Source organism: Vanellus vanellus, assembly GCF_965231255.1.
Source record: "Vanellus vanellus genome assembly, chromosome: 1".
NCBI classification, from domain to species: domain Eukaryota; kingdom Metazoa; phylum Chordata; class Aves; order Charadriiformes; family Charadriidae; genus Vanellus; species Vanellus vanellus.
In genome coordinates, this window is record NC_138905.1 from 208,310,889 (window position 1) to 208,329,715 (window position 18,827).

The 18,827-nt window shown below is 37.2% G+C and overlaps 1 protein-coding gene across 2 annotated transcripts in view; it reads right to left on the minus strand.

The window, feature by feature from the left end:
• CNTN5 (contactin 5) overlaps positions 1 to 18,827 on the minus strand; it is a gene marked incomplete at both ends in the record, with an annotated part of 391,394 nt that overhangs the window by 173,646 nt on the left and 198,921 nt on the right. For both annotated transcript variants that reach the window (XM_082483144.1, XM_082483143.1), the window contains one exon: positions 5,528 to 5,731. In XM_082483144.1, coding sequence (XP_082339270.1) covers positions 5,528 to 5,731 — 204 coding nt within the window. The remainder of the gene's footprint in view (positions 1 to 5,527; positions 5,732 to 18,827) is intronic.

Below are 18,827 nucleotides of genomic sequence, written 5' to 3' on the forward strand. Positions count from 1 at the left end.
AATTCAAAGCAAACTGTTTCACAGTGTAAGAGTTCTTATTCTACACTGAATGCTGGAACCCAATCTTTTCCAAACATTTCCCAATTTTCCTCCTGAAATACTCCCCTGGATTCAACACTTTTATGTTGTCAAAACACTGTCCCAGGATGTTTTCTCTATCTTTTTTTTAGGCTAAATCTTTTACAAACACTGTTGTTGAATTTTTGTGTGCTGTTCGATAATGCGCTTGAGCCATGCTAAAATACGTATAAAACACTCTGTACAGGACCATTGTACAGGAACCCTCCATAAAACTTCATGCCTACCTATAGATTTTCTCTGAGAATTTTAGGTGGAAGGACTGCTGGTGCTGACAGTAACACATTTTCTAAATGGAAAGAAACATTACAGTTTGGGGGGAAAAAAAGCACAAAACCACAAACCCAGTAACCTCCCCCTGTTCTCTTATATATATCTCCTTGTTTACTTTTTTAATTAAAATAAGATTACACTGGGGTTTTTTGATCCTGACTTTCTTCCTATTATGTTTTACAACCTCGCAGTGGGATCTAGGCACAAGAGCCAGAATGAGACAGACAAGAAGTGTTTCTTCAAAATGCCTGTAACTCATGAACCTATGAAAACACTATTTTTATTAGAGCAAAGCAGAAATTGTGGGAAGTCTTTTATTTTCAGTTTCATGATGACCCACCATTAAAATATCTCACTCCAATTTTAGGAGAGAAACAACAGTTGCTACAGGAGTAATGGCTGTCCAGGGACACTGCCATTTTATCAGCCTTCCCCTGGAGCAGACCTTGTGTACTTTGATGTCTTTGTCAGCGCTATCGGTCTTCGTATACTGCTAGAGATCAAACTTGATTTTGCCCAGACAGTCTGGCTCTGTTTGAAAAAAATCAAAGTAGGATTATTTCAGGTTTGAGTTCTGTCCTGTAGCATTTGGAGGAGTTCCCACGGTTTCCAGCCAGTCTTGCGTAGTTTTTGCGGGCTTGCACAATTCAAATATGAGATGTGTCTGGAAGCTTAAAAATGTAAACTAAGAGTCTTGTAATATGACCCACACGAAAGAGGCAGCCTACAAGGCTGGAAACTCCAGAAAACCTGGCAAGATTAAGTGACAGCTGGACAAGTATTTTCATCTTGTGTTACAATCCAGGTACACTTTGTGTCTTCTAGAATTCAGCTCCATATGAATAAACATATAAGAGAAAAAAAAAAGTAATGCAAGTAGGAAAAAAAAAGATCTGTGTATTTCTGGAAGGGGAAAACTGACAGATCATAAAAATTAGGGTTAATCTTAAAGAAAATCTTTTTAATGCTAAATTTCAGTTAATTAACAACTATCAGCATTCTTCAGGGATAGGGGTAGTCTTATGTCTGTGAAACTGTTGATTTTGTTTTGCCTTTATTTTTGTGTATTATTTATTACCTTACTATCCTATACTGGCCCTTTTTATTGCTTAATTTCCACCATTGGGGAAATTATTATTACTTCTTCCAAATTTTCCTAATGTTGGGAAAGAGATCTTTACATAACCAAGCAACGTTCAAACAATATATCCCAGAGTTCAACCTGAATAAGCACTTGCAGAACATATTCCATCATGGAAAAGCAGAAATGAACACCCTTAATACCTTGATAGCTATATAGTCTATCATTATGTGAGACTATTAATAACATAGAATTAGAACAGACAAGATTCGGTTCACAGAACTATGATGACATGGAAAAAAGTTGAAGGTCAAGGTCTGCATTCAGTTACTTGAGAATATGTCTGGTCAGATACACCGACCTCTGTTGAGGTATAAACCAATTTGCTCTAATGGAACACAGTAGAAAATTTCCTCTGACATCTGAAATCGCACAGGTTCTCTTGTTTTCTGGAAATTTCACCATAGTAATGCCACTAGGCAGTATCTACGCGGTGATATAATTAAGAATTACTTAATTCTCTCCTGTACGGTAATAATATTAAAGTTAACGTCTTTTCAAAAGAAATAAAAAAAAATAAAAAAGGAAGAAAAACTGGAATTAAAATGTGTGAACTTGAAATAACTGCTTTTTGCTATCAAACATCAAATGTTTTATACTCCCTAGGTTTCTGTTTCTTAAATTTGAAGAGTCTTTCTGTTGTTTTTATTAGTCAAGATAATCTACAGCTCCCAATCAGCATCCAAGCTTGCTAAGATCCATTTTAACAACCCTGTTTATTATTTGTAAACAGTTATTAAATAATCCCTCAAAGTTTCTAATGCATTATAAAGGCAGTTAATGAAATGATGCATAATTTTTTTTTCCTGCTAAAACTTTTTATCTCCTCAGATAGAATTTTAGAGTGTTTTTATAACCCAGCTTGAAGTGAAATTGAATTGTATGAAATGACTGATTGTCAAGGACATCTGAACAAATGAGGTATTCATTTTATTCAGAATCCATTGAAGGATTTCTTGATGTTTTTATTTAATATGCTTCATATCAAGGAGCTAAGTTCTCCTTTGAGACACATCACGAAAGAAATAAAAGATTAATAAAAGCCCAAGAAGTTTCTACATTCTTGCAGAGTTTGACAGAAAGCCTTAATATTATTCCATTTCTTCCTCACAGATAAATAGAGACCAATGTTGTCATAGGAGTATTTTTTGTCCCAATCTGTCAAGTCCCCTTGGTACAGGTAGTATTTGTATATCAAAATCCGAGAACGATGATAAATATATCAAGTAGAATATTTTTGAGTTAATGATACATGCATCCAGAGAATACAGACTATAAAAATTGTTTTATTTATATAGTGTTATTTGAAAAAGCTATTTAAAACTCCAAGCTCTTCCTGTGGCTTCTGACAAATGTTCTGACTGCGTAGTATAACGTCGGTTGTGATGCCAACCGTTAGAACTCAGAAAGCTGTATGATTTTTAAACTAAAATTTAAACTAAAATGATTCAATTCATTTTATAATCAAAAAGCTTAAAAAGCCATATTCAGAATCATATAACAGAACTCAGCGCAACATAGTGTCAAGTAAATTTCAAGGTGCTTGTATGTTTGTTTTAATACCATTCTTAATTTCTCACTTCCTTATTAGAGTCCACGCTCAGCTGTTTTTTTCTCCACAAATTACTCTAATTTTCTTGAACTCTAATGAGCAGCTCCTTTCAGCATCTATACTATCCTATATTTTGGAATATAATGTATACACATTTTTGAAATTCTGTCATTGCTCTTTAATATTTGTCAATGGACAAGGCAACATAACATAAAGTATTTCTATCAAAAAGAAAAAGTACAGTACTATTAATGGAATATTTTAATTGCGATCCCAGATAGTTTTTAAAAGGCCCATATTATTGCATTCTGGCAGATGTCCTAAATAATAAATACGATTTAGCAACCAGAATTTTCCTGAATACTTTTTCAAGATGGGTTTGTGGAAACTGCAAGGTTAGGCAGAAAGATCGTGTCTCTTCACTTAGAAATTTGCTCAGTCACACAGGAAAGCAAGCAATTTACTAAGAAGTACTGAAGAACGTCATTACAATAAAGGGGCTTTTTAGAAATCCCAACAGATAAAAACTAAGGCATGGAAGCCTGGTAGAAATTAATGCATGTGAAAAAATGAATCAGGAAATTGTTGAGGAGCAGTTCATCTGTGTGCAAATGCCTCCCCAATACTTCAGCACAGGTCAGAAGGTTGAATAATCATAGTTGTATGACAGCCAGCGTGAAACACAAATTTCCTTGAGGCTGGTATATCCTACCCACTTGACATTTAAGAAAATATGCGTAATTTTCCTTCACAGATTTTGTTTCTTATCTCAGTGATGTAGACTGCTGCATTTATCTTTATTTACTCTCTCAGTTTCTTATACTGTGTTGTGTGCCTGTGTACTGTTAGTACGGTATGGATAAATAATCTGTTGAATTTCTGCACAAAACTGGAACCCAATGAAAACATGAAGAAACTTCATAAAGAAAAAATACAACAAGATATGAATAATAAAAATGACAATAAAATTCTATCTGTTTTTGTCAGAGTTCAAACTGATTAAGAAGACAGTCAATGTTTGGGTTTTTTAATTTTCAAAGGTTGATATTGAAAAGATCAGGTCTGCTATGTTAATTCAGTAAAATTAACACCTGAAGCTCAATAATTACCACAGGTACTAAAGCAGCAAAAGAAAATAGGAAATGATACAGTAAAACATGCAGCTTTTTGCTCCAGAGGCTGCACGCTGTGTGGATGGAAATTTCAACTTGTTACGATTAGTAAACATTAACTTAATTCTTTTCTAACCTTTGAACACATTTTTTACTTACAGTGTTAAACTAAGTCACCTGTGTTTAAGTCCACTTTCGTAACACTTCTACAGCACAGGACTAGCCTTAGTTCTAGAAAAAGCTATAAGCAAAACAAAAGCCTCAGAGCCTCTCTCCCTTTCTCTTTCTCTGATTTATATAAGTATGGATTTACATATGCTGAATTGCTGAAACGTGTTTCATAAGAACTAGAAAGCATCATTAATTGTGGAACATCTTAGAAAAAGGAAAATATAGGCACTTTTGGAATCACTAATTATCATTCACATTAATGTTAATAATTAATGTTATTTTGACCAAAAATAAACAAACTCCAAAAGCAGTTATAATGTAATAAATATGATTTTTTTTTTTCTGCAAAAGAGCAAATAACACAGTTGCCTTTATCGGCAGATATTCCAACAGAATTAGTTACATATCATCTCTGTTGAAATGTCATACTTCTCCGGAAGACATGTTACTGGGAAGTGTCTTCTTTTGAATTTTAGGGAAGCCACTTTTTGATAATGAGATTTAGGTACTGTATAACAGAAAATATACTGCAGTTAAATACCTTGCTGAAATTCAAAACTGCTTGGGTTACTAACTATCGTTGTAATCAAAGCTATTGTAGTGTCATGGTGGTGCTTAATCAGTGCATTGAATCGGAGCCTGGCAGTGTAACGAGCCTTCAGTATAGCAACAGGTAAAGTTTTAAGACCTCCGTTCAGTTGTCTCACCAGGTGTGTCTTGTGTCACCTGAGATGCATGAATGTATGTCTCCTGGCATCCTGCTGCTGGTCCGTGCGCCCTGGGTGATATTTGCCAGTTCCCTGTGGATGTCTCAGATGCCTGAGAGTGTCTCAGTGTGGCAGTGGCCACCTGGGCTGAGGCAACTGAGCTGAGCCCTAAAGAAACAAGACATTGCCAAGAAAGGAGATTTGCTTCTGTCAGTGACAGAGCACCAGAAGAGCAAGAAGGAGTAACTGTTCTAAACAAAATACATCAGGAGGTGTCAGATTGCACCTCAGCCGTCGGAGGTCTAAATATTCTCACAACCGATGGATGCTTTAAAGGAAAATGTCACCTTGAACACCTTTCCATTGCTGATGGCCGCAGTAAATGCATGCATGTATAGAAAAACAATAAAATCATGGTTCTTAAATTAACTAGAGTATTTTTGGCTTAGCATTTTTGCCTCCATGTGGCACCCAGAAATAATGCCTTTCTTACCATCGTTTCTCAGTGTCAGAGGTGTAGGAGGACTCAAAACTCTGGCATTCGTCACTGTGTTTTTTACCAGGCATATATAGCTGCCAACATCAGATGTTTGCACCTTGGAGATGTAGAGATTGCCTGTCTCCTGAGAGATGAAGCGTCTGCTGTCTTCTGCCACAAAAGATGGGAATTCATTAAATACCCAGCTATAGATGATCTCTAAAAGAACACAGAAAAAAATAAAAGAAAGTGATTATGGACACAATATTGTGTCACGTTAATGGATACACTCAATAAATGTTCATTAACTTTATTTAAATGATCTATAAAAAACAAAAGCTGAAGCCTTTTTTGTTTGTTTGTTTTAAAATTGAAGAAAAGAATTTTTTTTTCTCTTCTTGGAATTTTGGAAATAGCATAAATGTTGAGTCCACAAGTTCCCTGGGAAGACAGATATATTTCAGGAAAAATAATTAAATTATTCAACAGACTCAGAAAACACCCATAAAATATTAGATAATTACCTTTTCTAATCTTTCAGGTCAAGCAAAAGAGATAATATACAAGGCATTCTTTTCTCTGCTTGTTCAAATTTGCAGTGAAATATATCAAGATGCTTCCTATAGAGCTAGGGATGACTTTTGCAACTATGTGTATAAAAAGGTTTTATTCCGAACACCTCTTTTTAAAATCAGCAGATTCTAATAACTGTTCAACGTACCTTGCAGGCAGTATTACTGCACTACACTTCTATCTTTTTCTACATCTGCTTCACTGAAGAATCTCAGAACCCTTCCTATATGCAGCTTAAACCCCTACGATCAATGAATAATTCCTTAAACCAAAGCTATCAACTGCTTTGGCTCATAATCTGACAAATCAAAGTAATTTTTAAAAACGGTAATTAAAGCCAGTACCTTGGTTCTTATTTTTATCCCATGAATAATTCTGTTCACCTGAAAAGTATATACTTTTGCCTTTATACTCATAATAATTGGTTGTGAGCAAAGATTATTTCCTATTATTCTGTATGAGATTATATCATGATTTATTAAATAACTAGATGCATTAATGTCTCGGCATTAGAAGTATCAGTAAAGTTAATGAGATTCTGATTTAGCAGGGAATTCCTTGCAGGGAATTATTCATGTGGTATTCCACCAATTCAGACTTTAAAGCCTTAACCTTATATACACTTTTTTATGTGTTGTTCTCCTTTCAATCCTGTCTTCTTCTGTTTCATTTTGTCTTCACTGCTTAAAAAAAACATTCTTCACTTCTTAAACGGGCACATTAGCTGTAAGGCAATGACTTCTGTAATCTCTCCCTGTGATAGTCTTAAAAGAACTGACTCCAAAATCAGAAAAGCCAAAGCAAGCTCAGGTATATGAAGTTTCTACTACTGCTCCAAGATGCAAACTGCTCCACTGATAGAGCTCTTCTTAGGTGACTACTCTCAGCTTCAGCAGCGGTATGAAGACAGTAATTGCACATATGTCACTCTGGTTCTCTCATACTTTTATCCCCACTGCATTCAAAATGTTTTATTGATATAAAGTTAGTTGGAAAAAGAAAGGGTCAAAGAGGTGAGAGGAAACGCCTCAAAATTCAAATTTTTCTGTCTACTTTTCTGCTAATGATAGGAGAGGGACTGGTATAGCTGTTCATGGCACAAGAAGTGTGAAACACATTACCATTCTAACTAAATATATGCCATAGCCAGGGGTGCAGTTTGACTATAACAGTCGAGAAAGCATTAGAAATTCCAACAGATCTGTCTGTTCAGTCCTTATGTTGTATCGTTTCCTGATACAGTGGTCAGAAAGGAACAGAAAAGCACAATGACTGTTTTTTCAAACAATGTATGACAACAGTGCAAGCAGTGATGTAGAGATGCAGGATGTTCTAGAATAATTTTGAAGAAGTTCAGTCTAGTTTTGAAGTCAGATGAAAATTTTCTTATGAAAAACTAATGGTATTAGTACAAAAAAATTATGTTAAAGGACTAAACATATTTACCCGACAGAAGGGGAAGAGGGAAGACTCCAAAATGGGGAATTAAGCTGCACACATCGACTTTTTTGCTTAAAACCTTTTTCAGATCTAATTGTAATTCTGAGTGGTTACACAGGACCCTGAGGAATTCAGGGCTCATTCAGGGCTTACTCTCCGAGTGTTCAAAATTTCCTTCCTCTTCTGTTGTTTCAGGCAAAATACTAATTAGCCCAAAATATTTCTCTCTGAAAATTTCATTGCCACATTTTGATATGATGTCTTATCTGGCAGAAATGATTCATGGCAGCATAAAATTCTACAAAGTGATGATGACGAACGTACAAGTTCAAGAAAAATGCATAGGCTTTAATTGAAGACACCTGTTACCAATTCAAATGGAAAGCAATCAGTCTCACTAATTGCTTTGACTTAAAAGTAGCTCAAACCAAATGTAAAGTAATCATCATTGTGGGTTCATTGGCAGTTCATGTAGAATAGAATTTTCTCTATTTGTACCCTAAAAACACATGCAGTTAATTATTCATTTATTAATTAGAACTACTCCTAAAGGACAGATTTCGGGCAATAAATTTTTGTGCCTTTGAGGAAATAGACTACTTAGTCTTTGCTAGTTCTGAATCCGGGATGGGGGGGTGGGGGGGATGATACTGTCATTGTGTTAACTTCTAAATTATTTTTGCTGTTAAAAATGGAGTGATGGATGAATGGCTATCGGGATAGGGTACTGAGAAAAAGGTAACAAAACTGCCAAATCTGAAACTTAAATCATTTATACTATTAAGCTGCAGTTAATGCTTTTATTTGTGCACACCCATAACATCTGCATTCCACTCAGGAACCCAAACTCCAAAGCACAGGCAAAAGCGCTAACAGTTTACTTCTTGATTGTTGAAGGAATTACTCCTATTTTTCATCTCTGAAAAGCCAAGCCCTGGGAATACACTTTCAAATACCTGAAGACTTTGCATCTGAATCCTTAGGTCTGGAATTGATCTGGAATTCTTAACCTTCTTTGCAGCTGAAAAACCCCTTACACACTTCATGATGTTACTCTCCTATTAGAGTTGGTCGATGAATTCAGTAGATTCTTAAATATAATTTTGAAGGCTAGATCCATACAGTATCCATAGGCTTCAGTAGAAATATCTCAGGGAAACTGCAATTTCCAATGCATGCTATGCAGAACAGTCAGAAACAACCACAGCTGGCTTGGGATCTGGGGACCCAACAGTTTTCAGCTGACAAAAATAGATGGATGATCTTGCAGAAATGATTTTACAAAAGGATGTTAAGAGAATGACCTCAATTAGGGGAAAATGGGTGCACCTTGACATTGATCCATTGTACAAATGTCTCCTACTTCTAAATGTGCAGCCATGGTAGCGGATGAAACTTGCATTGGTGCTCATATTCTGGGGCTTGAATATTCCCAGTTTGTATGCCAGCAAAATTAAAATGTAGGGTTCTTAAATCACAGAATTGCTAATGAAGGCTGTCCAAGTACAAAACCCGTTCTGTTTTATTTTTTTATTTATTTTATTTTGGCACTATCATGTATAAAAGAATACCCAAATGATTGCAATGACATATAAAAATAACTAATAAAGACAGAATGATGAAGAATCAACTTTTAAAACATTGCTGTCTTTCTATAGACAAGTCTGTCATCTATAGTACACACACCGTAAAATATTCTAAAACAGTGAACATAGTTACATGCCAGAAGTCCCACAGCAGTTCAGCCCAGGAGCACATGTAAACTACAAGAGGGGCTTGCATTTAAATATTATCTGAAATCCCACTCTTACAAAATAGTAAACTGCTGAGGGAACTTTTTGAATTTCAAAACAAGAGGCCTAAGACCAAACAGATGAGACTGGTCCTGCTTGTACACAGCTCACTGCAGATGTTAGTGAACTTCAAGCTGGTGTTTTCCTATAATGGTTTAGATTAAAAGATTTTAGAACCAGTGTCATTTGGCTAAGAACAAAGCACAACTGGCATTGTATTAACTTTTTAACAGGACACTACACTCCAGAGGTTGCATCTCAAGCCTGACAGGTAAATAACGATAAGCTTCAAGAGATTTTGAAGCTAAAAGTCAGTGCTACCAAAATCCAAATAAAACAAACTACAACTGCAAAATCAGGAAGTAATTATTCTAGATATGAACCTTCTGAATTCGCATCCTTTTGAAAAAGACTGGGTAAAAGTTTTGTCCATGCTGTACTTATTTCGCTTTCAATGGGGAAAAAAAGTTCAAGTAGAAAACTGTGAATACTACAGAAGTTTAGTGTATTTTTACAGAATATATGCTGACCTTATTTTCTAGTTTTGTGCCCATCTATTTTATTTTTAATGTAACACCCGTGGCAAAACCACAAAGATGATGCAGAGTCCTTCCTGGAAATTACAGCTGACTGCCAACACAAAAGAAACTTTTACGTAAATACTATTCATCCACACAAACAGAAACAGAGACTAATTCAGAGAAATTATGAATTACAGAGGCAGTTGCAAATTGTCATTCTCCTCTGGCTTGGGCTGGGGGACTGGTCTGCAGTAAGTTCTGTTATATGAAAAGTCTTCATGTGAAAATTATTTAAGTCATTGTGGTAACTGCAAAACCAGTATTTCCTTTTATGAATGACCAGCCTTGTTTACAGAAAAATATCTCTAAAGAGTTTTGTATCTGTTTTCTGAAGATCATTTGGAAAGCCTACCAAATGTCCAATTTGTTTCTGTGTTTTATCAAGCACTTTTTAGTGGGTTATATAGGTGAAAATGTGGGTTACTTGGTGATAAAGTAGTGAGAAGAGAACATCTATCTCATGCCAAAAGGAATTTATGGCGTGAAATTTCGTTTACTATAATTTCTTACATGATTTTTGTAGATCTATTTTCTCCGTTTCATAACACTAATTCCTAAACTGCCACAACATGATATACTTCCCATAACGGACGAAGCTGGAATACTGATATATCAGCATTTTTGTTAGTGCTGTATTGTGGTTTTGGAGATATCATTCTGATGCAGAAAATGTCAGTACTATGGTAATGCAAAAGTCTTTCTGTCATTGTGGGTTGGTAAGAAATAACCCCTTAAGTATTGTAATGAGAGCTATGCTGGAGGCGTTCAGATAGCACCACATATTCACTCGGGGTTTGTTAGTGCCTGAATGTTTTCCAGATTTGCTTCAAGGCTTTTCTCCCAAGAAATTGCTTGTTTCATCCTTTTAACATGCAGTTTCTGGACAGCCTTTTCATCAGTTCTGTCAGCTAAGTGGTATTTTGGGTGGCAAGTGAAGACATAACAAGAAAGTCACCATACAATGTACTTGAAGGCCCCCTAAAATCTAAACGTGCATGAATGTGTGTACATATGAACGATCCATACAATGGTTAAATATTGCATCTTCAAGGGCAAAGCATGCAAGTGCACATGCCATAATTGCAATTCTGTGGATTTATGGTTTGTACAAGAAAGAAATGTGTTTTGTTTCTTTCTGTGATGCAGTGGGAGATATCATAGAATCACAGAATGGTTTAGGTTAGAAAGGACCTTGAAGATGATTGAGTTCCAACCCCCCTGCCAAAGGAAGGGAAACCTTCCACTTGACCAAGTTGCTGAAGGCCACATCCAGCCTGGCTTTAAGCACCTCTCGGGATTGGGCCTCAACAACCTCTCTGCGCAACCTGTGCCAGTGCCTTACCACCCACAAACTGAAAAATTTCTTCCTAATGTTTCATCTCAACTTGCCCTCTTCCAGTTTAAAGCCATGCCCCCTCATCCTATTGCTACATGCCTGAGTAAAAAGTCCTTCCCCAGTTCTCCTGTAGGCCCCCTTTAGGTACTGGAAGGCTGCAATAAGATCTCCCCGGAGCCTTCTCTTCTCCAGGCTGAACAGCCTCAACTCGCTCAGCCTCTCCTCATAGGAGAGGTGCTCCAGTCCTCAGATCATCCTCATGGCTCTCCTCTGGACATGCTCCAGCAGGTCCATGTCCTTCTTATGTTGGGGACTCCAGAGCTGGATGCAGTACTCCAGGTGGGGTCTCACGAGAATAGAGTAGAGGGACAGAATCACTTCCTTTGACCTGCTGGGCACACTTCTTCTGATGCAGCCCAGGATACGGTTGGCATTCTGGGCTGTGATCACACACTGCTGGCTCATGTTGAGTTTCTCGTCAACCAGCACCCCCAGGTCCTTCTCCTCAGTGCTGCTCTCCAGCCATTCCCCACCGAGCCTGTATTTGTGCTTGGGATTGCCCCGACCCAGATGTAGGACCTTGCACTTGGCCTTGTTGAACTGCATGAGGTTGCCTTGGGCCCACCTCTCCAGCCTGTCCAGGTCCCTCTGGATGGCATCCCTCCCCTCCAGCGTGTCTGCCTCACCAAAGAGCTTGGTATCATCAGCAAACTTGCTGAGGGTGCACTCGACCCCACTGTCCATGTGGCCGACAAAGATGTTGAACAGTACAGGTCCCAGTACCGACCCCTGAGGAATGCCACTCATCACTGCTCCCCACTTGGACATCGAGCCATTGACTGCAACTCTTTGAGTGCAAACATCCAGCCAGTTCTGTATCCACCGAGTGGTCCATTTGTTGAATCCATGTCTCTTCAATTTAGAGACCAGGATGTCGTGTGGGACAGTGTCAAACGCTTTGCACAAGTCCAGGTAGATGACATCAGTTGATCTTCCCTTGTCCACCCCTTCGTAGAAGGCCATCAAATTTGTCCGGCATGACTTGCCCTTGGTGAAGCCATGCTGGCTGTCACCAATCGCCTCCTTGTTTTCTATGTGTCTCAGGAAGAATTTCCAGGAGGATCTGCTCCATGATCTTGCCAGGCACAGAGGTGAGACTGACTGGCCTCTAGTTCCCTGGGTCTTCCTTGTTTCCCTTTTTGAAAATAGGGGTTATGTTTCCCCTTTTCCAGTTGGCAGGAACCTCGCCAGACCGCCACGACTTCTCAAAGATGATGGCTAGTGGCTTAGCAACTTCATCTGCCAGTTCCCTCAGGACCCGCAGATGTATCTCATCAGGTCCCATGGACTTGTGCACCTTCAGGTTCCTCAAGCAGTCTTGCACTTGATCTTCTCCTACAGTGGGCGGTTCTCCATTTTCCCAATCCTCGCCTTTGCATTCTGCATTATGGGCAGTGTGGCTGCAGTCCTTGCCAGTGAAGACAGAGGCAAAAAATTCACTGAGTACCAGAGCTCTGTCTCTGTCCCAGGTAACCAGTTCTTGCGTTTCCTTCCAGAGAGGGCTCACATTTTCCCTAATCTTTTCTTGCTGACATACTTAAAGAAGGATTTTTTTTGTTTGTCTTGATGTCCCTGGCCAAATTTATTTCTATCTGGGATATAGCTTGTCTAACCTGATCCCTGGCTGCTCGAACCATTCCTCTGTATTCCTCCCAGGCTACCCGCCCCTGATTCCACTCCCTATAGGCCTCCTTTTTCCTTTTGGTCATGTCCAGGAGCTCCTTATTCATCCATGCAGGCCTCCTGGCTTTTCTGCCTGCCTTCCTCTTTGTAGGGACGCATTGCTCCTGAGCTTGGAGGAGGTGATCCTTGAATATTAACCAACTTTCTTGGGCCCCTCTTCCCTCCAGCGCTTCATCCCATGGCACCATATAGTACTCCATCTCCTTTAGCATCCTCTTGGGAGACTATATTTCTCTTCCTCTGTTTTGGATTTAATCTGACTACTCGAATTCCACAAGATGGCAGTACTTGATGAATAAATGGTACTGATGCCTGGTGACAGCCAAAATCTTTAATAATCTGGGAGTTTTAGTAACTCTGAAGAAGTTGTTTCTTCTCTTTTTTTTTTTTTTAACTGATAAAAGAGTAGCAAAAAAATGCATTCAAGATTACAGGCTGAATCTACTATTCATAGCTATAAACCATGAAATTTGCACGATGGTTTTGCTTTACCATTCAGAAATATTTGTTTAAACAAAATAAAATATAAATAAAAATATATGCCTAAATCTCCCCTGCTGAAAATACGACACCTTATTTTATCTCAAGCCCAGTTTTAACCTTTTTCATCACACTTGCTATTTGGATATTCTCTGTGCCAGCCACAGAATAAGGGGGCCATATGCAGCACTCTGTAATGATGGAGAACACTGCATATTCAGAAGGGGAAAGGCGTCTTTTTAGCTAAGATGGATGATAAAAATGGGTTGTTCCAACCTCTCACCACAACCAGATAAATAATTTTGGTACATTTTTTTGTGCTTCTCTGGCTTATTATCACTGCTCATTAATCCTCCAAGAAAATACTTAATGAAGGTAATTTATTTGTTACATTGTAATGCACCCACATAGAGCAAACAGATATTGTCGATTTATCAGCTAGCAATGAAATTGCTTCTTTTCTGCTCTGGGGGCTCTGTATCCACTGCTCACTTACCTGAAACACAATTCTACCAATCACATATTTGTCTTTGTTCAGATTTAATTACAGTGATAAATCTTCAAATATTTTCTTTCTTATAACCATTCACACAGTTAATAACTAAAACTGTGGTAGAAAAGGTAGTCTACTGTCAGGACTGATTTTGTACTAGAGGATACAGATATTATATTGTCATTACCAGTGTACACAGCCAATATAGTCTCATTTGTACATTTGACATGTATGAAATGTAGCCAAGCATTGAAACGTGTAAAGACCGATGAAATCTCTTTCTCATACATAGGCTTTTTAAGGAGACCAAATAGTGTACAACAAAAATATGTCTTCTGGGAAAGGACACTAGATTATTATGTGTATTTGATTCTCACTGGCATGATTTTTATATATATATAAAAAAAAATCTTTTCCAGAAAGAATCAAAATATTTTGACCAAAATGACCTCAAGAACGAATGTCCTTCAGGCTCTTCTTTTGCCCTCAGGCAAAGATTGGATATTATCAGCCCACTCTCTAAAAAATGTCCAGTGGGTTAAATTACTAAATTTAGATCTTCAAAATAACTTATTTCTTTGGTCAGTTAATAATGAGACTGTTTTCCTTAATATTTGTGCATATTTTCTTTTTTTTTTTTTTCCAATACTGTTTATTACTTATTTAACTTACCATGCTGAAAGCATTGAAAACAGTTTATTGATGACCAATATTAAACTTTTACAGTTACAATGGAAAACTATTATCAAGGTCTGTATCAGCCTTCTGCTTTTGAGTCCAGATCAACCATATCTCTTAAACTTTTTCTTAAAAGTCATGGTTTTGAATCCTCCTCTTTATTGTTGTCATCTCTACTGCTTTTCTACATCTTATAATACAGGACCCAAACCTGGACATAGTATTCTATCTGAGACATTAACACTATTGATAATTGTAATGATAGTCTCTCGTACTCTATATGTAGCATTTTTAGTCCTAGAATTGAAGTATGCAATTTTACATTATACTAAGTATTCCATTTTTTTTTTTTTTTGTAATAGCAGTATTTTTCTAAGGAAGAATGCTGTTTAATCACTTATATCCCTTTGTTCTACCTGATGTTTTGGTAAATATAGTAATCTGCATTTTGCTGAATTTTTTTAATCATTGCAAGCTGTTTCTCCAATTAATTTATCCTTTTGGATTCTCATTCTGTGCTCTGCAGTGTTTATAATCGTGCAGCTTGGATTCATTCAGCAATGCTCCATATAAACTGATGTTCTATGTTTTATACCATGCCGGGTAATGCAGATGTCACTGTATAATGATATTTTCTATGAAAAGAGGAAAAATAGTGGATGGTAAAAAGCAATAGTTAAACAGTCTAAATAAGTAATACCAGAGAACTTAATTCAGAATTTAAGCATTAGCATTGCAGCTCTTTTAATCAACAATAGTCATTTTATAGAACTATTGGAACATCTATGGCCAGCAGGACTAGGGAAGTGATCGTCTCCCTATTCTCGGCATTGGTGAGGCCATACCTCAAATACTGTGTTCAGTTTTGGGGTCCTCACACCAAGAAAGACATTGAGGTGCTGGAGTGTGTCCAGAGAAAGGCAATGAAGCTGGTGAAGAGTCTAGAACAGACGTCTTATGAGGAGCAGCTGAGGGAACTGAGGTTGTTTAGCCTGGAGAAAAGGAGGCTGAAGGGGGACACCTTACCACTCTCTACATCTAACTGAAAGGAGGCTGTAGTGAGGTGGGGGTCAGTCTCTTCTCCCAAGTTACAACTGATAGAACAAGAGGAAATGGCCTCAAGTTGGACCAGGGGAGGTTTAGATTGGATATTAGGAAAAATTTCTTCAGCAAAAGTGTTGTCAAGCATTGGAACAGGCTGCCCAGGGAAGCGGTGGAGTTGCCATCCCCGGAGTTATTTAAAAGACAGGTAGACGTGGTGCTCAGGGACATGGTTTAGTGGTGGTTTTGGCAGTGTTAGGTTTCGGTTGGACCTGATGATCTTAAAGGTCTTTTTCAACCTAAATGATTCTATGAGTAATTATTTCCAAAGACAAGAACTAGACATTATTTTGTTCCAGCATTAGGCAGGGTAATCAGGAAGACTCACACTATTCTAAGTTCATCACCTTCAAACTTACATGAGATAATTCAATGATTAATATGAGACTTGATTATATTCAATTTAAAAAATGTGATATAATTAAAAATATTGGTAGAAAATAAATCTAGTCAAACCAGCTCAGTATTTTTTTATTGCTCTTTTTATCAACAAAGACAGCATAGTTTCTGAAATGTGCCTGGAATTCATGATTTATATAAGCACATGCTAATTAAAAAGAATGGGAATAATCACAAAATTAACTTATTGTGCATTGAAAGGATTAAAAACTGACTGCAAAGCATGATCAAAAGGGTCAGTTCTGGAATCCTTCATCCTCTACTGCTGAACAATTCAACAGTTAAAAACAAACCTATGCAGTTATAATCACTGATCTACAGGAGATATAAAACTTGGCAGTGACAAATGTGCAGAACAAGTCACTGGTAAACTGATTTGGATAGCTTACTATTATTATTGGAACTTTTTTGTGATAGAAATGTGTGGAATGTACAGTAACAAAATTTCATTACTTCTTAATAATTTGAATTATTTCTCAATTTGAATGAACAAGAATTCTGTGGTAATGACTAACTAACTATTGTACTCGTGAAAAGTGTAGCGTTAGAAAATAATGAATATATTGTTTAATGCTCAGGAAAACACATCACTATAAAATATTTATATGCAAAAGTTATTTTTTCTGGCAAAATGTTAAAAAGAATTTAAAGTATTTTTTTTTCTCCTTTTGTCTCTTTCACACTTTACTTCTCTCTTGTTCTCTAATCATGCTATGATTCTTGAGTTTCTCTATATTTTAACAGCACCAGTGTGATAGTTACTCCAGCATGGTCTGATTCTTCTTACTGTGTCTGCTGCAGGGGTGAACACAATGAAAAGTCATATTCCAGAGCAGTGTTACCTGCAGTGAACCCCAGAATCCTGCACCCAAGTGGGCTTCTGCATTACAAGGAAATTTAATTTTATGACCACTGCAACGATACCAATGGATTAATGCGTTTTGAAGGCATAACAAGGACACCCATCAACACAAAAAAATAACCCCTAAGTAATGATAGGATGATGATTATCCAAATAGGTGCAATATCACCCTGTCAAGTGCAAGAGTGACATTATTATCTATTTTTCAGCTGAGATATGCAAAATCTCTGCATCCCTAGCTTTCCTTTACTAATCATTTAACAACAGAATCTCTGTTAAGCAAATTCTGTAATTTGGCTGAAAATATTCACCAGTATTCCTGTTATCAGAGTACCAGTCTCTCGAGGAATTTATATACATGTTTCAATTTGGCTTTTTGTACTTCCAAGAAAGCAAGCAACTTAAATTTGTCACTTTATCCCTCATTCACCCTGATTCCTAATGCCAGGAAGGATTAATAGTAGCAGAAAGATTTATTTAACAAGGTTCAGTTTCAGGCTTCTTGGTACAGAAACGAAAATAAAAGGCTACGGCGGTTCTAGTTTATACTTCAGAACACAATCTTTTCTAACAGCCTTCACCACTCTACATGCAGTGGTTGTCACAGGAATTGTATTGGCAAAAGCTGAGTACTCGGAGTCCATAGAGTTGCCTTTGTACAGCTGCACATATTGAACTTAAGATACACCCCACTGCCTCTCTGTTTTATATTCTCTTGGTGCTACGTGTTTTAATATATATTTAAAGGCTTTTGTTCGGTCTATCTGCAGGTCAGTGTTTGGTGAATTCCACCATGGCCATGGCACGATATGATTGATGGATCTTCCCTGGTCCTGCTCCTTTGCTCCTATGGTATTTATTATCCTGAGATCTCAAATCAAAGGCAGTACCATTACGATCACTTTTATATGGGAAAACTGAAGAAGATGAAAGGAAGTGACTTCCCAGCAGTCACGAATCAGGCCATAGTAAAAGTGAAATCTCCACTAATACATAATTCTTCTAATTTCTAGTATTCTTTCCTCTCCTCACCAGCTCTTTGTACATCTACAAGAAACATCAAAACACACACAAAAAAGTTATACTCAATGAATCCTTAGGAGCTGTGTAGATGAACATCAGAGATGAGTAGCTAGCCCCTCATCCTCTCTCTGAACTTGATTTTCAAATGTTCAAGAAAAAAATCAGCAATATAAATCACATATTCCCCCAGAAGCTCAAGGTCTAATGCTCAGCTCCTTCTTGGTGTATTTTGTAGGCTTAAATGTACCAAGGAATGGATCCTCCATTACATCTTTCTGAACACAATGGAACATGTGAACATAAGTTTCAGAGAATAACATAAAACCAAATTTATATTCCCCAAAAGACAATTTTTAGGTATTAAGAATGACAGTGACAGATGATTTTTTTCACCTTAATTAAAAAATAACTCAAAGTGCAGATGAAAAGGAAGATACATGTCACATTATCAAACTGCCCTAGAATGCTGATAATGCTGTTCAACCATGTTGTACAAATAAATCACTACAAATAACCTCAGTAACAATCAATCATTTAAAATTTAACATTGTAGAGACTGTAACTCTTACCTATTTCTACATACAGACAATACACTATTGAGTCCCTGTGCACATTGTTCTGCACTACTGGAAACCCAGTGAACTGCATCCATCCATCTTCTACTTGTCACATAATTGTTATTTAGAGATAATACATAGTCTTTTGTTGCCTTACTTTCAGCCTAGGGCAGTGTCCCGTGATTACAATCTCTCCTCCTCAACCATGTAGCAATAGCAGTCAAAGTGACACCTGATGTGTCACATTATATATACA